This window comes from Barbus barbus (genome assembly GCF_936440315.1).
Source record: "Barbus barbus genome assembly, chromosome: 40".
Classification (NCBI taxonomy): Eukaryota; Metazoa; Chordata; class Actinopteri; order Cypriniformes; family Cyprinidae; genus Barbus; species Barbus barbus.
In genome coordinates, this window is record NC_136718.1 from 22,156,867 (window position 1) to 22,178,918 (window position 22,052).

At 33.4% G+C, this 22,052-nt stretch overlaps 1 protein-coding gene across 5 annotated transcripts in view; it reads right to left on the minus strand.

Annotated features, from left to right (window-relative positions):
* Positions 1–6,871: 6,871 nt before the first annotated feature.
* The window catches only part of LOC306859295 (ralBP1-associated Eps domain-containing protein 2-like), a 43,280-nt gene continuing 28,099 nt past the window's right edge, over positions 6,872–22,052 (minus strand). For 2 of the 5 annotated variants that reach the window (XM_079400264.1, XM_079400263.1), the window contains exons 12-19: positions 21,072–21,120; positions 19,639–19,802; positions 18,225–18,286; positions 17,813–17,902; positions 11,560–11,616; positions 11,241–11,374; positions 10,190–10,295; positions 6,872–7,486 (exon numbers count right to left, since the gene is read on the minus strand). In XM_079400264.1, the coding sequence (XP_079256390.1) occupies positions 7,418–7,486; positions 10,190–10,295; positions 11,241–11,374; positions 11,560–11,616; positions 17,813–17,902; positions 18,225–18,286; positions 19,639–19,802; positions 21,072–21,120 (731 nt within the window). In that variant the 3' untranslated portion in view covers positions 6,872–7,417. The remainder of the gene's footprint in view (positions 7,487–10,189; positions 10,296–11,240; positions 11,375–11,559; positions 11,617–17,812; positions 17,903–18,224; positions 18,287–19,638; positions 19,803–21,071; positions 21,121–22,052) is intronic. The other 3 variants (XM_079400267.1, XM_079400266.1, XM_079400265.1) reach the window with 2 other exon arrangements.

Sequence of the window (22,052 nt, forward strand, 5' to 3'; positions counted from 1 at the left end):
TTATTCAAAGTCAATTAAAAAAAAAACAAAAGCGTCTGCTAAATGACTAAATATAAATGCAAATACATGGTAAATAGGCTACCTTAAGAGATCTTCAATCCCCCTTTCATTCTTTGTTGGATAGAGAAACGGAGCATTTTTAATCAATTGTTTTCTTTTTAAATTAAAATAAACGGGTTTGATGTACAGAGCGGTGTTATTTTAGTATTATTTATTTAGTATTTTATTTATTTCCATTTTTAATTTTACTTTAATTTCATGTGGCGCCATTTCTATTAGTTCTTGTTTTTATATTTCTATTTAACTTTATTTTTGCAGTTCAATGAGTTTTAGTGGCATGTAAAATAAATAAATAAATAAGATTATGAGAATAAAGTCATATAACATTTTGAAATTACAGTCGTAATATTTTGAGAAATATTTTAGTCAAGTCTTAAAATATACACTATTTTAAAAATATTACAACTTTATTGTCACATTGCCATATGACTTTATCCTATAAATTTAGATTTTTTTATTATTATTATTTCTTATGTGGCACTAAAACACACAAATTATTATTAATTAATTAATTAAGCTTTTAATCTAATATTAATATTTTATTTTATTTAAGCTTTATTTCAATTAACAAAATATTTTAATAGTGTTATTTAACAATAATAACTCTGGTACAGAGTCATGTGTATGTACATATACATTAATTAAACATGTATTTAAAAAAAAAACAAAAAAAAAAAACATCTAAACTTAATATTGCATTTTTCTACAATGCATATTTTCATTTTGCCCAGAAACTGATTCGAACCATAATTGCTGGACCCCCTGTTGATTTCAGTCTGGCCTGCTTTTTAATGAATTTTCAGCTAATTTTAAACAGTAAAATAAATATGAATAACTAATGAACCATTAAACAAAATGCAAAGTAATTTGTGAAAGCAAAAATATAAAATAATAAATATATCAAACCACTGTTTTGGTGCATAGAAACTGTAAATAATTGTATAAAATTACAAAACATGTGGCAATCTGCCCCTTGACATTTATAAAACATTTCTAGATATTGGACTCCCACTATGACAACTTCTACATTTGACAACTTGTCCTGGTTTTCCTATAGAGCAGAGTAGATCAGAATAGAATAGAATAGAATAGAATAGAATAGAATAGAATAGAATAGAATAGAATAGAATAGAATAGAATGCATTTTGGTGCTTGTGGTAAATATTAGATTGTATAATAACCCCTAAACCTGTAATGTAGCAAACAATAACTGACCTTTTAGTGGACAAATGTTGCTCTTTGCGGATTGTGGATGTGTGAAACATTAGTAATGTGTCTCCACACTTCAATCCATGCAGGTTAGCGTGTGTGAGTGTGTGTGAGAGAGATTCCTGTGGGGACGCGTCACTGAGAGAGTCTCATTCACATTTGCTGAGTGAGGATTTCACTAAAGCCTGATAAGAGCCGGAGAGCTCGCGTCTCTAAAGCCCTTCCTACTGGGCCGCTCACACACAACTGTCATCTCTACAGAGCAAAAACACACAGAGCCACTTACTGCCTCAAAATCACAGAAATAACTTAATTAATTTATTCGGTATTATTACAGCAATCACTGGAAACAGCAGCATGCTGGATCAGTGAAGCACTGTCTGTTTCATCAGACGCTGCAGATCCCTCTAGTGGCAGATCCATCACAGCCTTCTGTTCAGGACACAACTTTACTGTCAGATAGAGAAAGATACTTTGGGTCTGTGGGTCAGTGGTTCTAAATCAGGGGCCAGGAACATGATGTTTCCAAGATTACTTAAAATAAGCCACGATAAAATAATCTAATTTATTCAAATACAGTGCAGAGGCAATTTGGCAATTTTTGAAACTCCCAATTTTTTTCATAAATTAACCTCAACCACAAAATTCAGTACTACATGCTGATTCTACCAAGTCAAAACCGGCAAAAATATATTTTTTAATGTGTATGTGGTGTGTGTGTATATACGCACACAAAGTATATATAATTTGTTGTTAATCTAGACCGGGTAATGTTCATTAATAATTAGTGCTGTCAAACAATTAATCGCAATTAATCACATCCAAAAAAAAAAAAAAAAAAAAAAGTGTACATAATATATGTGTGTATACTGTGTATATTTATTAGGTAAATATAAATACACACACATGCATGTATATATTTAAGAAAAAATATTTGATGTTTACATATTAAATATATCTATATATGACATAATTTATATGAATATAACACGTAAATACATGTAAATATTTTCAAAACTATATACTGTATGTGTGTGTCTTTATACATAATAAATAAACACAGTATACACACATATATTATGTAAACAAAAACCTTTGTTTTGGATGCAATTAATCGTGATTAATTGTTTGAGAGCACTATTATTAATATATTATATATTATATATTATTACTGTTCAATTCATTCTTAATTCAAAATGTTTTTTAAATGCAATGACATTTTGAAGTGTGAATCAAACATCTAAATACATTTTAGGGTCATTAAGGTGAACTTCAGCTCCTTTTTTTCTGAATAACACATTCATATTGAATATCTAACCATGCAGAGGCCCATCACCCATAACAAACAAACACATAATACAGACGGATTTGGGTCACGTGAGTGTTTGACTTCATTCTGTCAGGATACAAATCCATAACAAGCCTTAAATGAGTTCAAATCCAGTTCAGCTCTGTTCCTCTTTCTAGCTCTGTCTCTGTATTTTCTCTCTGCCTGCTTTGGTCATTCATTATTGATGCTCTTTTCTTCTGTGAACAATGTAAAACAAAGTCTTCTGGATGTATTTGAATGAGTTTTCTGGCAGTGAGAACACAGGGTTAAGCTTCTCTAGCAGTTGGAGTCACAGATGAGACGTCGTTTTAGCGGAGAGACATATTTAGACAAACATACACACGGACTCTCACACACATTAACAGACGGATATAGAAGCACACTCACTGGTGGCAGCTGTCCCAGTCTCACAAAGACACAAGCAGAGTGGAGGTCAGAGGTCAAGCGGCTGAGACTCCCACTCTCTCCATATCCCCAAAATAACCTGCGCTCAGTCACGTTTTTTTTTACAGCATTTATTAATCTGTTCATGTTAATTTCTAAATATACTTACATAAATATATTATTGTTCATTGTTAATTCACAGTTGTATTATTTATTTGTTTGTTTTTTATTTATTAATTATATTATTTATAAATATTTTAATATTTTATTTATTAATTTAGGGTGATTTTAATTTATAAATACATACTTGTGCATGTTAATTCACAGTTGTAATGTTTCACATTCATTCATATTTTATACTTATATTTTATTTATATTCATATATTTATATTTTAAGAATTTTGTGTATTTTTTATTTAATGTAGAATAATTTTCATATATATATATATACTGCTGTAAAAATGTTTTTCATGATTAGTTCATGATATTTAATGCATAACTAATAGTAATGAATTGAACTATATTGTAAAGTATAATCATTAATGTTACTTGTTCTGGAGGGACTTTGAATGGGAGCCCATGGAGTCAATACTAAATCTATTATTTTAGCATTTCAAACGTATTTTTCTGAATTATGTCTGAAAAGTGTGACTGTGAGGTCTCTCTTTTTTAAAATGCATGTCCTTATTTTGTCATTCCCTTATCTAATGCAATGACACACACACATTAAGAGTGAATAAGTGTCAAATACACTGTGGACTTTTCCAGACTGGCAGGACGTGAGGCCCAGGATGCGGTTTATGTCATATATTTGTATAAGCATGTCACTCTCTATTGTCCTGTTGTTTGGCCTTCATTCCACAGCCGATCTGCTGCGGCGCATGATGGACAGAACAATGACGTGCTATCAGGCAATGAGGTCAGATTTAGTGTTCACATGATTACCCTCTCCACAGCATCCAATCCCAACATTTACAGGTATACATTACTCATGCTATTTTACATTTAACCACTAAAATAAATATTTGGCTAAATGTGTTTGGATCAATAGCTGGAATTCTGTTGTTTATCTGGGGGTGGGGGATGTTTCATAAAACAGGTTTACCAAACAAGCCAGGCTTATTTCAGTTAGTCTGACTTATTTTGAACCAAATCATTGGACAATAAATCAGACTAACTGAAATAAACCTGGCTTATTTGGTAAACCTGTTTTATGAAACAGCCCCCTGGACTGATGTGATGATTTGATTGCTGTTATCAGGACCGTTTGGAACCTGAACAAATAGAATTCTGCATTCAAATGCCTGACAGGAAAGCTAATGGAATTCAGAATCAATCCCAAAGGGATCAAATAGGAGTTTGATAGAGTAAACTGGAATATGGGGATTTCTGTTGATCCAGTAGGAATTGATCTTTTTAGGATTTAGGATTTTTTGACTAGGGACAAATCCCTCAATGCATTAAATGCTTGTTTATGAAGTATTTTGGCAAATTTGATGTTTTCCATTTAAAATAGGTGTCTGTCCATTATGCATTAAACTTGTAATATTTTATTAATAATTAGCGCAATCAAAATTACATACACTGCCAGACAAAAGGTTGAAATAATTTGGATTTTGAATCCCTTATTTTAGGTTTTGAAAAAAGTACAAGATACAGGGAAAAAAAACAGTAATAATGGGAGATATTACTGGAATTTAAAATAACTGTTTTTTATTTGAATATATTTTAAAATGTAATTTATACCTGTGATGCAAAGCTGAATTTTCAGCATCATTACTTCAGTTTTCAGTGTCACATGATCCTTCAGAAATCACTCTAATATTCTGATTTGCTGCTCAAGAAACATTTCTTATTATTACCAATGTTACTTAATATTTTTCTGGTCACTGTGATAGACTTACATTCAAAAGCAAGGGGTAAGATTTAAATAATGATAATAATAATCAAAAAAGATATTATTTTCAATTTTCTATGAATCAACGAATTTATTTATTTATTGTTTCCACAATATTAATCAGATACCATTATTAATAATGGAGCACAAATAATAGTTGATAATACCTGAGCACCTAATCAACATATTATCATTTAAGTGACATTAAAACATGTGCAGACTGTGTGCCTATAGTTACATGTGATCATTTATAGTGACATTACAAATAGAAATAAACCTGAAGTGACCAGAAGTCCCCAACCCTATACTCACATATGGGTGTTTAGTGGTTGACTGAAGCCCGTTTCCACCACTGAATTTTGTTCAGTTGTGGAAACGGGCTTCCATAGTTGACTGTTTCTGACTGCTTCATGTTCGTGTTTTCCGTGCCACATGGAGCTATCTTGTCCATGCTGAAGAAACCTATCATTTCCAACACAAACAATCTGAAACACGTGAGATCAGGCAGTGAAACAATCTCTCCAGACAAATAGAGGATGGTCATCAGAGGTCACGAACCATCGCTCCACTTACCACACCTGCACAATTGATTCTCTATGGTCCTCATGCTCGAGTCATATATGAGAAAACCAGAGAGATGAACTGACGGGAAAAGGTTCCATTCAATTTAACTCTATATGCATTCGTTCCTTCACCATAGAAAATAATTTCAACAATTTGCAAAAACAAATGACAATTACATATGCATCATGAACATTGAAAAATTATCCCAAAATGACAAGCAAACAGGCAAGACACACTACATCCATCATAATCTCCCATAATTCCACTGGTTTATTGACACACTCATGGACAGAACATTCCTGAACACTCCTGCATCAGAACACAGTGCATGAGAAATTCAATCAGTATCAAAAACACACAACAAGCTCGGCCCGCAAAATCACCAATATGATTTGCATAGGAAAGTATTTAGCACACTTTTGAACCAAAAATACAGACATTTATACTTTGTTTTTTTTTTTGCAGTTGCTGGTTTTCATTTGATGCATTTTTTTTTAATCAATCAACCTTTTTTGACATTTCATAATTACTGAAATTACCCCCAAAAATGATTTTTAGAATTGTAATAAATGCTTAAGAAATTACGGAAAAGTTAGAAATAATAGTTAAGATATGGCAAGCAATAACAGAAAAACTAAAAACAAAAAATGGATGGGTGGTTTTTGTAATACATTACAAGCACAATCACTGGATCGCCCTCGTTGATCTGAGGTTAATGTGGCATTCAACAGGTACGTCTACATATTCTAATATTCCAGTCATAAACAGTCCTGTACTGTCAAACTACTCACATACAACATGCCGTCAGAACTAGCTGTGTAAAAATAAATGCCTCTTCAGTGTAAACGTTCATCTTCATGCATGAACACAAACACACTCACATTTGAAGAGTCTCTACAACACGTCCAACACTCTTTGTCCCAGCACACAAAGTAATGATTATTCTACATTTTACTTACTTTTCAACAGTGTTCATCACAGGCGAATCACACAAAAACTGCCAAGGGAGATTTGTTTTACCCCAAAACCAAAAGAAAAAAATTACAGAAATTATGAAAGAATAAATTATATTTTTCTTAAAGAAAATTGAGCTTGATTTTTTTTCATTCCCCAAAGTATTAATAATAATTACTGTAATGGAAACAGATCTTACATATTATTATGGTCAGGTTATTATTTGTTGTGCTGACTTTAGTTAATGATTAAAATGGATTTAATTGTCACAAAACAAATCTTAATAGGCTTTAATATATAAATAAAAAATGCAATATTTATTATAATAATTATCAATATAATTATATATATATATATATATATATATATATATATGCACACATACACACACACACACACATATATATATATATATGTGTGTGTGTATATGTAAATATGTATATATACATATACATGCATTATTAGTACAACTTTATAACTCTATCATTCTAATTCTGTTTTTTTCTTCTTCTGTTTTTGGGGTGAAATGTGTCTTGACTTTTTCATGATATTCACCCTTATAAGCTTATTCTTGGTAGAACAGGATTAGCCTCAAACTAATTTTTGTGTTTTTTAAATTATGGCAACAAAAATACAAAAGAAAGTATTTTAAATCATTACTCGATATATTTGTGCAGTTATAGAACCAGATCCATTGCATAAACCATAAACTGATTTCCAGTTTCCTGGAATGAAGTGAAATATTGAAGCTTTTCTTTTGTATTGGTTTGTGTAATTAGCGGTTAGCTGTGTTAGCATGATTCTGCTGTAAAACAGGCAGGAACACACAAACCCAAAACAAAGAGTTTTTTGACCGAACAAACTTCCTAGTATTCTTCACGTTCTCCCGTGGAGGTAAAATCCTCTTCCTGTGCTTCTGACACAGTGTTTGTGGCGTCCCAAGAGTTTGGTCACTTAAAGTACGTATCCTGTCCCAGCTCACAGTATTAGACACTAGAGAGAGCGGGTGTCGTGTCGGGTCAGGTCGACGCCACGGGCCGCAGCAAATCCAGCTGGGATTCCAGAGTAACTCGCTCCCGATGCACAACCTTATGAAGAGGAGAAAGAAACAGAGCTGTGATGATCTGAGATAAGCTAAGCCGACTTGATTCAATTAAACTTGACTTAATTTCACCACTTCCTTCAGGCCTGTATGATATCCTCCGCTCTTCCACAGTGAAAAACCTGAAGCCAAAACGTAAGCAATCTGACCGATATTCATCCAAATCCACATCTCCTCAAGCTTTTCTGAAAGCAACAGCTTGATATTTACATGATTTGAGTGTTGTGTGAACATCCAGAACTCACTGTCACAATGACAAGGTGTAGCTGTGCGGTTGCTATGGTGTCCTGGGATTTTTTAGGTGGTTTTAGTGTGGTGCTATGCGGTAGCTAAGGTATTCTGAGTGGATTCAATGTGTTGCTATGCGGTTGCTAGGATGTTCTGAGTAGGTTTAGGGTGTTGCTATGAGGTTCCTAAGGTGTTTTGAGTAGATTTGTGTGTTGCTGCGTGGTTGCTAGGGTGTTTTGAGCAGGTTTAGGGTGTTGCTATGAGGTTCCTAAGGTGTTTTGAGTAGATTTGTGTGTTGCTGTGTGGTTGGTAGGGTGTTTTGAGTAGATTTGTGTGTTGCTGTGTGGTTGCTAGGTTGTTTTGAGTAGATTTGTGTGTTGCTGTGTGGTTGCTAGGGTGTTTTGAGTAGATTTGTGTGTTGCTGTGTGGTTGCTAGGGTGTTTTGAGTAGATTTGTGTGTTGCTGTGTGGTTGCTAGGGTGTTTTGAGTAGATTTGTGTGTTGCTGTGTGGTTGCTAGGGTGTTTTGAGTAGATTTGTGTGTTGCTATGTGGTTGCTAGGTTGTTCTGAGTGATTCAATGGGTTTCTCTGCGGTTGCTAGGTGTTTTGAGCAGTTTTAGTGTGTTTCTAAGTGGTTGATAGGGTGTTCTGAGTGAATTTACTGTGTTACTGTGCAGTTGCTAGGGTGGGTTAAATGTGTAGCTATGCAGTTGCTAAAGTTTTCTCAGTGAATTTGTATGTTGCTGTGAGGTTACTAAGTTGTTTTGAGTGGTTGCAAATCTCAAATATGAGCAAATAGTACAAGCGTTGCTTGGTTTAGCACTAATAAACTGATCCTCATTTGACAAATGTTTTGAGCACACAGACATCTGTCATATGAGGAATGTCACTGACTGCTGGTCAGCATGACCTGAGGTCAGGACCTTCAGATGACATCAAATAAAAGGATGAAAGCGGCTGGTCTGACGCTCACTGATGTTTCTGGAACATTTACTGCTACCTGTCCTCATTTGTCATTAAAGTCCCGTATATCAGATATCTTCTAGAACAATCCAGACAGACACAGACACACAGTCTGATCTGACACCCATCAGGAGCATCTTCTCAAATATCTGCACTCGTCTGACTGCTTTTTGAAATATATGTCAGATTCTTGCTGTATCAGTGAATCTGATACTCCATACATGGTGTCATTGCTCAATCTCACCAAACTTCATGCAATTCCACCATTGGATATTCTATTGTGCATGCTCATTTCTCCTGGTTTTACATTTATATTACCCACCATGTAATGCTCACTTAAAGTGAGGATGATTTTGTTGTCCTCTCTCCTTTCTTATAAAGAGAAAAAGAAAGAGGAAATATTGGGCCCATCCAATCCTGAGATTGCTTAGAGAGAAAGGAGAGTTCTACCTTAATTGTCAAAACACCTCTCAAAATGTATGATACGGATGCAAAAAAATGCTGTAAACTGAGCCTGATCCATTTTTTTTTTATGATGGACGAAAGTTTCAGAGGCAGTGTGTAAACATGATTGGCACATTATGTTGTGTTTATTTTTTAACGTGCGAAAATTTCAGATGAGAATTTCGGACTTGGTGTGCAAGGACCTTAAGTCTAGAAAACAAACACTTTGTGATGTGAGAGTCGTAACATAGCGTACAGTGGTTCACAGGTTAACAGTTCCCAGCATGCAGTGCAACCTGATCTGCACATGGGCGTTTATGAGCAGCAGTCTAACATCTTTCGCTTTTCATTTCCCTCACTCTCTCTTTCTGCTCTCATTGTTGGTGGTAAAATGCATTTCCAAGCACATTCTGATGCTCATGAGAAACATCTCAGCCTCATTTCAAACACAACAGCTGCTGCAAGATGCACTATTTTAAAGAAGACAACTGCTTGAACCGAAGTCCTACCTTGCATTTTCAGAAAGCCAGCATGTGTGTGTGTGTGTGTTCATTGAGCGGATCTCTGAATGATTTGAGGACTGCAACTCTAGACCATCTCCAGTCACTCAATAACTCTTCAGGGAAACACTAGCTGCCTGTGTTTATATATAAGAGCGGCATGCGTCCAATTCCAGACTAGAAGAGATATTTGATCGGTCTGACTATAGAGGTGTCGGAAATAGTATGTGCTGCCCATCTAGAAAACTAACCATGTGTGAACAGACAGCTTCAATCTCCAGATCCGATCATATGAGACTGCTAACATTTTAGGCATCAATGGATGCCATTTATTTATTAATGTCTTGGCTTCTTGGAATAACCATGTGTAGGAGCAGAAAAATTAAAGGGATAGTTCGCCCAAAAATAAAATCTGTCATCGTATACGCACCCTCATGTCATTCCAAACCCGTATGACTTTCTTTCTTCCATGGAACACAAAGGAGGGTGAGAAAATGAAGACAGAATGTTCCTTTTTTGAGTGAACTGTAAGTATAAGTGGTCATAAATGGGCACCTTTAGCTGTTGCTGTAGTTCACTGTTGAGACGTGTCAGGACTGCATTGGTTTCTCGGTTCTTCCTTATGGCCATCTGGATCTCTCTCTTCTGCTTGGGTGGAGGCCTGGAACACAAGAGCGGATAATCATCACCCGTGTATGCATGTGTAGATACCCTTTCAATGGTATTCAATTCCTGATCTCACTTGTTTAGCATTTATAAATCACTGATACATGCTGTTTGTTCTCAGCTGTGTAAGATGGGTGTTTATTGATATCTTCATTTTAGGATTTATATTTAGTATTAATGTTTCTTAAATGTATTTTATTATATTATATAGTTAATACATTTTGTTATTACTATTATTAATACTGCATCTTTATTTTTTCTAAATTACGTATTTTCTTATTTTTTATAATAATATTTAACATATAATGTTAGTGTGAATAGTTATTGTAAATACGGCCATTCTTGTATATTTTAATCTTTCATATTATAAATGTAATACATTATTTTTTATTTTTTTAATTTACATATTTGCTTATTTTTTATTTTATTTTTATAAGTAATGTTTTTTTGTAAATAGTTACTGTAAACAGTGCTATTCTTGTATATGTAATATTTTATATTATATATATTAAATACATTTTATATTATTAATATTGGATCTTTGTTTTTTTTTCTAATTTACAAATTTGCTTAATCTTTTATTTTTAGTAAAGTAAAAAAAAGTCATCTTTAAGCAAATATATATGTTCTTTGCAATAGTTACTGAAAACACTGCCATTCTTGTATTAATGTTATATTATAGATTTAATACATTTTATATTATTACCATTTTTATATTATTATTATTTAATCTATCTTAAACTAGAATAAGTTATTGTCAATACTAAATATTGCCATTCCCTATATAATATTTTATATTTAACACATTTGAAATTGTTACTATTATTATTGCATTTTCTAATATATTTGCTTACCTCTTTTACTTTTGTAAGTAATATTTAAGCTATAATATGCTTTTGTAAACACTGCCATAAAAAAAAAAAAATACAAATATATGGACCTCTGTGTAGATTTGGTCAATATTGCAGCAGAGTAGGGCGTGGCCGAGGGGGGTGTGGCACTCTGACTTTCGGGGTGGAGCTTTCGTCGCACTGGCTTCTGAGGGGCGTGGCCTTGATGTATCACTGTAGAATCCTGAGAAGAGGTTTAAATGTTAAAGATAAACTTCGAGAGAAAATCATCAAACATGCTCTAAATGCCAGTACACTGAAGATGAGTAGAAGATGCTCAAGTTGATGATGAGGCTGAGCATCTGTGAGATATGGGTTCCTCTTAAAGGGGCTCAGATGAGGTGTTGGGAGTTTGTTAATGACACATACCGATTTGGGAGGCGCCAGGTCCTCTGTGCTCACACCTCCTCTCACGCTGCTCTCCTGCTGTAAGAGGATGAGGAGTTTGAGATCAGAAAGCCTTCGATGTTAGTTTTTCCAAAGCAATTTATAACATTAACCAAGACTTCAACACATTTACGAGGATCTTTCACCATGAGGGGCTTCAATAATTCCTCATTTTTTATTTACACTATACTGTTCAAAAGGATTTTTAAAATGTTTTTGAAAAAAAAAGTATCTTATTCTCATCAAGGCTGAATATATTTGATAAAAAATTGTGAAATAAAAATATTGTGAAATATTATAATTTAAAACATCTGTTTTCTATTTGAATATATGTTAAAATGTAATTTATTCCTGTGATCAAAGCTGTATTTTCAGCAATTTTTTATTTTTTTTTTGAAACCATGATACAATTCTTTGATGAATAGGAAGTTGAAAAGAACAGCATTTATTTGAAGAAAAATATTTTTAATGTTACTTTTGATCAATTTTATTAATCTTTGCTGATAAAAGTACTAATTTCTTAAAAAAATTAAAAGAAATACATAATAAATATATAAAAACAAACAATAAATAAAAATTATAAAAATAAATAATTATAATAAAAAAATTATAATTATAAAATATAAAAAATTAAAAAATTGGAATGGCAGTGTAAATAAATCCATAAAGGCCAAACAACAACCAAATGTATTACTGAAGCTGCAGCTGAATTAATATAAAAGCATTTGTCACAATATAAAGTAAAATGAGTCTGAATCCAGATGCATTTTGGGTTCAAGGATTGCACATACTCTAATGCACATAAGCCTTCAAAGCAAGTGTCTCCTGTGACATTTTGTGTTCATTTCTTGTTTACACATCCCAGTTTTACACATGCATGTAATCAGGACATTTAAATTTGAAGTTTTGACTGAAGCTAATTAATCCACATATTTCCTTAAAGAATAGTTCACCCAAAAATGCACATTCTGTCATCATTTACTCACCCTCAAATTCTTCCAAACCTGTATGAGTTTCTTTACTGCTGCTTAACACAAAATAACATATTATGAAGAATGTGGGTAAGCAAACAAACCGCTGCTGGTCCCCACTGACTTCCATAATACAGACAAAAAAATACAATGGAAGTCAATGGAAGCGATTTGGTTACCAACATTTTTCTTTTGTGTTCAACTGAAGAAAGAAACTCATACAGGTTTGGAACACATTAAGGGTGAGTAAATGATGACAGAATGTGAATTTTTGGATGAACTACCACTTTAGGTCTGCATTTTCCCTTAATCGTTTCTTTCCAAAAGCCACAATTTCTGAGTCTCTCACACAGAGGAAGTGGGCAAAGAAAAAGAGATGTAGAGGTGAAGGCCACATTAAATTCTTCCCTCACCCTTTAAAGTGAATTACACAGCTCTCCCTCAATGCTGCTGCGCCGTGTGCGTTCATGGATCACTCGGAGGGCATAACATCCATCTTGACTTTCTCAGTAAAGACTCTCCAGCTTACAACATCCCACTTACGCTGCTGTATTTCATTCACACAGATCTGACTACTGTTCATTTAAGCACGCGTGACTGGAACGCTATCGTACTCTGTCGGTGTTGTGCAAACATTCAATCACTTCATAAAAAATGCAATGTGTTGGTTGAAAAGCGCCTGCCGTCCGGGGCTGTGGTCGATGTGGCAGAGGGAATCTGTTCTTTATGGCACAATGAAAAGTAATAGCAGAAACAGGCCGATGGCGAAGCTATAAATTTGTCTGAAAAGTCATAAAGCGGTTTGATTTGCTGCGGCACGCAACGAGTTATTTCACTCAGCCAGCTGTACCCTTGGGAAAACACACAAGAGTTATGAGCGTAATACAGCCGCGTGAAGGTAACGGTGCCCATCGTCGCCTATAAAACTCAGAAGGACTATTACATGGCAAAGGAGCATTAAATAAAAACAAGTGTTCCTTCGAACAGGACAAAACTTTGGAAAAATGTGACCAAGCCGAAAACCTGCCTAGCATAACCGTGTGAGAGAAAAATAGGAAAAATTAAGTTTGGTTAGATGGATAGGGTCACATAGTCTAACCTGGTCAGTTAAAGCTGTTAATTTACAATAGCGCCACCTGTTGTTTGTATAATGTAATGAGCTGTGAATTCATTTCACAGAATAATACAACAATTAGCATGCAGAATTATTTCTATTTACTAATCTAATGCAGAGTAGACTGCAAAGGACAAAAAAGAAAGGAAAAAAGCTTGCTTTTTTCCTGCAGCTTTATTTTACACTGGTCTTTATGTTGTTTATAAATAATCAATTGATAAAATTTTTTTTTTTTAAATCAAATTACATTAAAATGTTAGGAGACATTCTCGTCTAATTCTGTTAGATTTTGCTAAGCCGATGACAATACATTAAAAAGCATAAAAAATACAAAAACATACAGAAAAATGAAGGTTAAATAAAAAAATATATATATATTTTTAGATTTAGATTTATTTTTAAATACTTTTCATTCTATATATAGTCATTGAATAATAAATAATTTTACTGAAAATAAAAGCATTTCCTATTTCAGTCTCACAATCTTAGATTTATTTTAATAACTGCAAAAAACAGAGAAATCTGAAGGCAAAACAATTTGAAAAATGTTAAAAAGCCCATATAATTATAAAAATTATTATATAATTATATGTACTTAAAATTATACGTTATCATTTAGATTCATTTTTATTTAATATTTTTATTCAATTAAACAAAATGTAATAAAATTAAATGTAATGAAATTAAATAAAATTAAATTTAGTTCTTTGTTTCTGGAACAACATTGGTCAAATCAGCACAGTCCTAAATCTAACCCTACTACCTCTGAGACAGGACAGAAATAATAATAGCTTGATGTTACTAAAACATTTTACTACCCCTAAGTCTAAATTCTGATTGGCTGATGGGAATATTAGTACAGAAATACTGATTCAGGAACACTACGACATCACAGTAAGCATATAATTAATACAACCAGTACATTATACTAAATGAATAAATTATAATAAAGTGTTTCGGGGCTCAAACAAATCATGACTGTACCCATATTATCACATCATAATACTGAATATTGCATAGATATGCTCTCTGATCCGTCAACACTCAGGAGAGATGATGATGATGATAATAGCGTGAGATGATGTGATTCAAGGCCAAACATGAATCTCTTGGTTCCTGCTCAGAAACATCTCAGCATCTCAGAGTTTAATTAAGCTTGAGCTCTTCCCCCTGAAGGAAACTGCGAGATCTGAGATGTAAACGAGCGGAAAGTAAGTGATGGAGGCTGTTTTCTGAGACTGTGTTTCCATGACATGTGCCCTGAGCTCGGGATGAAACTCAGTAATGAACACCTCAGGGCTGCTGTGTTGTCATTATTCAACAAGGGACATAAAAAAAACAGAAATAATTAATCACAGACTGTCAGGTCTAGTCCTAAACTTAATATAAAATCAGATGATAGGTGAAGTCATGCAGGTAGATGTGAGTCAGAACTTGCCACTTATTGGAGGGAAAACATGTCTCGGCAAACACAGATGCTGGATTTATGGCAACTGTGAGAAAGCATGATATATAACGTCACAGAAATAGCGCTCAATAAACCAAATGCACAGTAGACATGATTCATAATTGATTCCAATAAAGTTTGCTAATGCAAAAATGCCAAAAGCATAAAAATACAAAACATACAGAAAATTTAAGGAAAAATAATTTCAAAAACAAGTTCTTGATTTGTTTTCGCTTTGATTTTTATATTACTTTTTATTCAATATAATATAAATATTATATTAAATAATAATAATATTATAATGTAATAAATTACAAAACATACAGCAGATTGAAGTTAAAACAATTTCAAAAACAAGTTTTTGATTGATTTAATTTAGATTTATTTTCATTTAATTTTTATTTTACGTTTTATTCAACATAATAATTATAATGTAATAACTTAAAATAATAATTTTACTATTATACTCTCACAATCTTAGATTTATTTGAATAACTACAAGAAAATACAAAAATATATATATTTTTCAAAATCTTGGATTTTCAAAAGTCCGTTATTATTTAGATAATTCTTTATAATTCTTTTAAATAAAATAAATGTTATTATATATAAAAAAATAAAAAAAATCAATAACTCCTATTTATTACTATTATCTCCCAATCTTGGATTATTTTAGAATATACAAAAAAAAATTAAGGTAAAACAATTCCAAAAACAAGTCCATTATTATTTATTTATTTTTATTCAATACTCCTACACTATAAATAAATAAATAACCTATTAGTCTCTCACAATCTTGGATGCATTTTAATAAAAGCATACAGAAATTTGAAGATAAAACAAGTCCATTATTGCTAAATTATTATTATTATTATCATCATTATTATAAAATAAAATATATTCAGTTTCTATTATTATCTTGTATCTTGAATTTAGTTTAGAAATGCATGAAATATCAATACCAAATCAATTATTGCGATATTGGAGATTTATTAGAGATTAAAGAATATATCTGTGATGTCTTCGACATGCAGTCTAGAAAGGCAACTTGCTGGGTTTCAGAAACACACTTGTCAGATCGCACCTGATTAAGACACTGTTTCTCTGTCCAATAATGACCTCATGAAACCCATAACTCACACGACTATGACAAATGAATTTCACACAGCGATCACATTCCCTCTCAACGCTTTACAGAAGCCAAAAGTTAAAAGCACGAAGGGGTAAAAAGGCCATAAAGATGAAGGAAAGCTTGTGAGATGGTTAAACGGGCTTTTATGGACTTCAGCTGAGTTATGAGTATTTGATCAGTCCAGAATCCCTTCATATAGTCTACGGTCATATCTTCATATCTTATGTAAGTATTAGCTTTCATAGACAGGGCTTGAGCACAGATATTTACAGGTGCCTGTGCTGTCAAAACTGTGTGTATGTAATGTAAGCTGAGGTAAGAACAGCCCGCAGCGGTGAGCGCATGAGCTTGTGTAACACAGATGAGTGTGTGTGTGTGTGTTTTCACTGGGCTCCTGCGGCTTCATACTCTTATTAAACTGTGGGAAACTGCCGTCTCTTCCCAGCCTGCAGCCACAGAAACATGAGAACACACACATCATGGACAGTAACATGGCTGAAGAGCTGCAGACATGTTCACACACTCCAAAAAGAGGAAGTTCAGACGCTTCAAAGAGGATACATAATTAATAACCGAGACAAGCGATGACGGACACCAAGAAGAGCGTGTGTGCACAATTTCAATGAGCCTAACCTGGCAGATTTGAGTTCATAGTTCACTATTTTTTTTTTTGAAGTCAAAGTTGAAGTCAAAAGTTTACATTCCCCTTTCGGTATCTGCAAAATGTCCAAAATAAGAGGGATCATACAAAATGCATGTTATTGTTTATTTAGTACTGACCCGAATAAGATATTTCACATAAAAGATGTTTAGACCACAAGAGAAATTTATAAAGAGGTGAATTTATAAAGATGACCCCATTCAAAAGTTTACATCCCCTTGATTCGTAATACCTGAATGATCCACAGCTGTTTTTTTGTTTAGTGATAGTTGTTCATAAGTCCCTTGTTTGTCCTGAACAGTTAAACTTCCTGCTGTTCTTCAGAAAAATCCTTCAGGTCCCACAAATTCTTTGGTTTTGCAGCATTTTTGTGTATTTGAACCCTTTCTAAAAATGACTGTATGATTTTGAAATCCATCTTTTCACACCGAGGACAACTGAGGGACTCATATGCAACTATTACATAAGATTCAAACACTCACTGATGCTCCAGAAGGAAAAACCATGCATTAAGAGCCAGGGCGTGAAAACTTTTTTGAATTTGAAGATCAGGGTAAATTGAACTCATTTTGTCTTCTGGGAAACATGTAACTATCTTCTGTACCCTCAGAAAGCAGCTCTAAATAAACAATTAATTTGATATTTAGGAAAAATAAGAAAAATGTACACATCTCTATTCTGTTCAAAAGTTTTAATGGCTCTTTATGCATCGTTATTTAGTGCCACGCTACATTATTCCAGACGGATATTCTGTTTCAGTTTGGAAAAGTCCCATCAGAAGTTACATTCGGTTCATGCTGATCCAATGCCAGTTTAGTGATCCCACATCTGAGGTTAATAAATTGTGTGTTTTTTTTTTAGGAGTGCTAGTAATGCCTTGTAAATAGGATCAATGTGAACATCTACTCACCTCCTCCCTAAACTTGCTGAAATCTGCAAAGTTTGGCTGCTGAACGGCCTTCTGGGAACTCTTCTCTGAGCCAGGGAGGAAGCTCAAGATCTGAGACATTGAATTAAGACAGAAGTTATTATACAACATAGCAACAGAACAGTAAAGTACCAAAACCATTAACCACTGCATGAAACAGACCAATAATCTGATTGAATGAGCCATGTTTGAAACCATTGTAAAACAGCTGATAGAAACTATATAATTACACCAAAAAATAGATTATCTTTGGCCAGTCACAAACCAGCGTAAGGTCAAGTTGGGTTTTGGAAGATGAAAGCAGGTCAAACAGCTAATGACAAGCTAGAAACCAGCTACCACAGATCCCAGGCATCAGGAAACACTCTAAAGGAGCAGAAGCTGAGCGCTTCACCTGTGTAGCTGGTGGTCGTGGAGGGAGAGCTGGAGGAGGAGGCAACCAGCCACTTTTAGCACCTGAGAGAAGAGAAGATATTCAGAAAGCTACAAGAAAACCTTCCCAGCAACTCTAAAACTGCTACTACTAGTAAGGCTGATGACAAATATTCAGCACAACAAGATTAATTAACACAATTCAATACAATAAATGACTTCACATCTGCTATGTACTGCAATAATCATCATTTCTTTTGCATCAACTTATTTACTAAAATATTACAAGTACAGACAATTGAGAAGTAATCACACACACTACTGTAGCAAAATAAATAAATAAATATATATTTGGCTACAGTAGTGTATGTACACTACACTAACATATACATGTACATATACACTAACATCCAAAATGTGGGGGCTATTTTTATTTTTTTATTTTAAACTGTTATTCAGCAAGGTTGTATTCAGTGACAGTAAAGATATTTATAATGTTACAAAGATTTCTATTTCAAAAAACTCTTTTGACGTTTCCATTCATTAAAGAATCCTTAAAAAATGTGTCATGGTTTCCACAGAAATATTTAGCATATTAGAATGATTTCTGAAGGATCATGTGACACTGAAGACAGGAGTAATGATGCTGAAAATTCAGCTTTGATCACAGGAATAAGTTACATTTTAAAATATATTAAAACAGAAAACAGTTATTTTTCACAGTATTCCTGTTTTTACTGTATTTTTTAATCAAATACATGAAGTCTGTGAGTTTAGTGCACTAACCTAGCTTAGGCCATTTTTATAATTGTTTGCCTGCCATGAAACTCGCTGAGAATTTAAAGTATGATGAGAATTCAGCAATGGACTCTGTGGTAACAGCTTCAGTGCAAATTTGATTTATTTATCTTTTAAACATTTATATGGATTAGACTAGACTCAGAATGTGTGTCTCAAATCCTCACCTGTGAACACCACATTTGAGCATTCCCTTAGTAATAATGTCCTTCAAATTAAGACTAACTAAGGGTTTTCTTAACTTGCATGGTTTTTCACAACTGGGACCAGAACTTTATTTGACATCGGACAAGGCGCAACTGCAACCACAAAGATCATTTGTTTTCCAATCAACTCATCTCATCAAAGCTCTTCTCAAAAATTGGTACGGTAGCGTATTATTCTTACTTTGTGAACTTGCGACTTCATACATTATAAGAATAAACTTTCAATATTTTCTCAGAGAATCCTGTTACTGCATTTGCAAAAGCAGCAGTCAAAGTATCCACACAGTTAGCGGTGCTTCACCGTCAAATGCGCCAATACAACTCTAGTACAGCCAATACCGCATTGAAACTCAAGTCAAATATTTACTTAAAAATTTTTTTTAATAAATGTAAGATATTTCAATGTCTGTAAACGTGTAAACGGTTAAATACTCAAGGAATGTTGGGATGGGCGTGAACCTTGACCGCTCTGTTGGAAGAGCTTGTTGAGGTCGAGAGAGGAGGCGCGGGAGTGAGTCTTCTGGGGTCGAGGAGGAGGAGTGGGCGGCTCCTCCACCTTCTTCATGGCATCATCTATGGAGGTGCTGGAATACGACCTGTGGGTAAAACACACAATCAGACCTCTTTTACACTGTATACCAAGAAATAAGCAGCAATACAGTGAGGGATTCAGATGATACTTTGGTATATACCATTAACAAGCACCACATTTACATGGCACTTTAGGTACTTCAAAAAACGCCATGGAACTGCCATGGTAAAATCCAAAAAAACATAGTACTTTTCTGTTGGAAAGGTTATATATTGTAGTACAGATAAAGTAACAGATTTTAAAGTAACATCACTTTTAGGGTGCCACACTGTTGCTATGTGGATATTTATTTGTTAAAGTCGATATCTACGGGATAATTTTTTGTATTATTTTATTTTATTTTTTTTGTATTATTGTCCTATTTTTTATTTTTTTTGTCCACACTCTAAAAAATGTTGGGTTAAAAACAACCCAGTGCTGGGTAAATATTGGACAGAACACATGCTGGGTTGAAAACAAACATTTAACCCACCCACTGGGTAAAAACAACCCAATCGCTGGGCTCGTCCATATTTAACCCAGGATTTTGTTTACGTTTTTGGCGACACTGAAATGCAGTAGGACAACAAACCACATAATCTGACAAATCATGTCAGTTTATGTTTAATATTTAGGTTGTATAAATGTAATAATAATAATATTTTTTATTACAGTAATAATAATACAATTTAATAATAATACTAATAAATTAAAAAAATTATAATATTATTATTATTATAAAATTTTAGAATTATTATATTATATTTATAAAACAATGAATAATAATAATAATAGTGGTATACATTTTATAATAATAATAATAATAACAACAATACTACTACTACTAATAATAATAATAATACATTTCTTAATAAATTTACATTTAAATAAACCCTGAATCTTGTAGTCAAATATCTTAATTAGTCATTGATAAAATACATGAACTACTGTTTAAAAGTTTAAGGTGAGTACAATGTTTTTGAAAGAACTGTCTTATGCTCATCAAAGCTGCATTTATTTGATAAAAATACAGTAAAAAACGGTAAAAATTTGAAATATCATTACAATTTCAAAGAACTTCTTCTATTTAAACACATTTTTGTTTTTATCTTTTCATTCCTGTGATGCAAAGCTTAATTTTCAGCATCATTACTCCAGTCTTCAGTGTCACACAATCCTTCATAAATCTTTAAAAAATGATTTTTTGTCTGTGTCGAGTAAAAATATGAATTTATTTATAAAAAATAAAAATAAAACTTTGTGTAGCTGTAGAGAGAATTTATAAAAGTTTTACCTGGGCCGTGTTCTTGACTTCATGTTTGCATCAAGCTCTTGTGGAGAATCTGTAAAACATTTGTATGTTATTAAAGCCAAAAGGCCTCATACTTCACTAAGAACACCCCAAAAATGAACCAAGTATTCTTTTTTTATTTACCTGTCATCTACAAAAGAACAAAGCCACAACCTGAAGTTTTAAGCCGGTCCTAAACTGAACTGCTCTCTCTAGCCAAAAGATTCCACTTCTCAACAGAAACACTGAATCGTAACACTAAAACATCAAACACACTCGAGAGCATCGATACTATCCAAACAACAGGCCTTGAACACCTACAGCTGCAGTTAACACCTCAAACGGGCCTCTGTCTCCTATCCCATCATGCACCGGGGCACTGGCGAAAACTCAGTATCCACTTTAATTCTCTTTTCTACCAACACTGAGGAAAAAAGCATTTCATAAGAACCATATTGGAAGCAATGTTGCATTCAAAATGAAATAATAAAGTACAGGATTATTTGTGAACGCCCAGTGATCTGGGCACTTTAATAAATATGAGCTGTTATTGGATCAGAGCAGACTGCATGAAATACTAGAACAAAAGGTCAGCGCTGTGGACATGACGACACTTTCTTCTGTGGGACACAAAAGTACTGTAGATGTTTTGTAGATTGTTCATGCTGCCCTTTTCAATACAGTGCAAATAAATGGGAACACTCCTGGGCTCTAAAAAGCACCCAAAAGTAGCTTATATGACTCGTACACTTTGTTGCAAGTCTTCTGAAGTCTTATGATACAGATTATCTCTGTAATTATCAAATTTGCATTCATTCATTTAGCAGAGTTACAAATAAGGAATATTACAAACTATTAAGCAGTCCTGTTTCAGATGATATTGTTTGGACAGTATTGATGTTATTGACTGGAGGAAGCATTATTATCGATTATGGACTCATATTTTGCAATGGTTTCAAGTTAAAACGCTTTAATGATGGATTG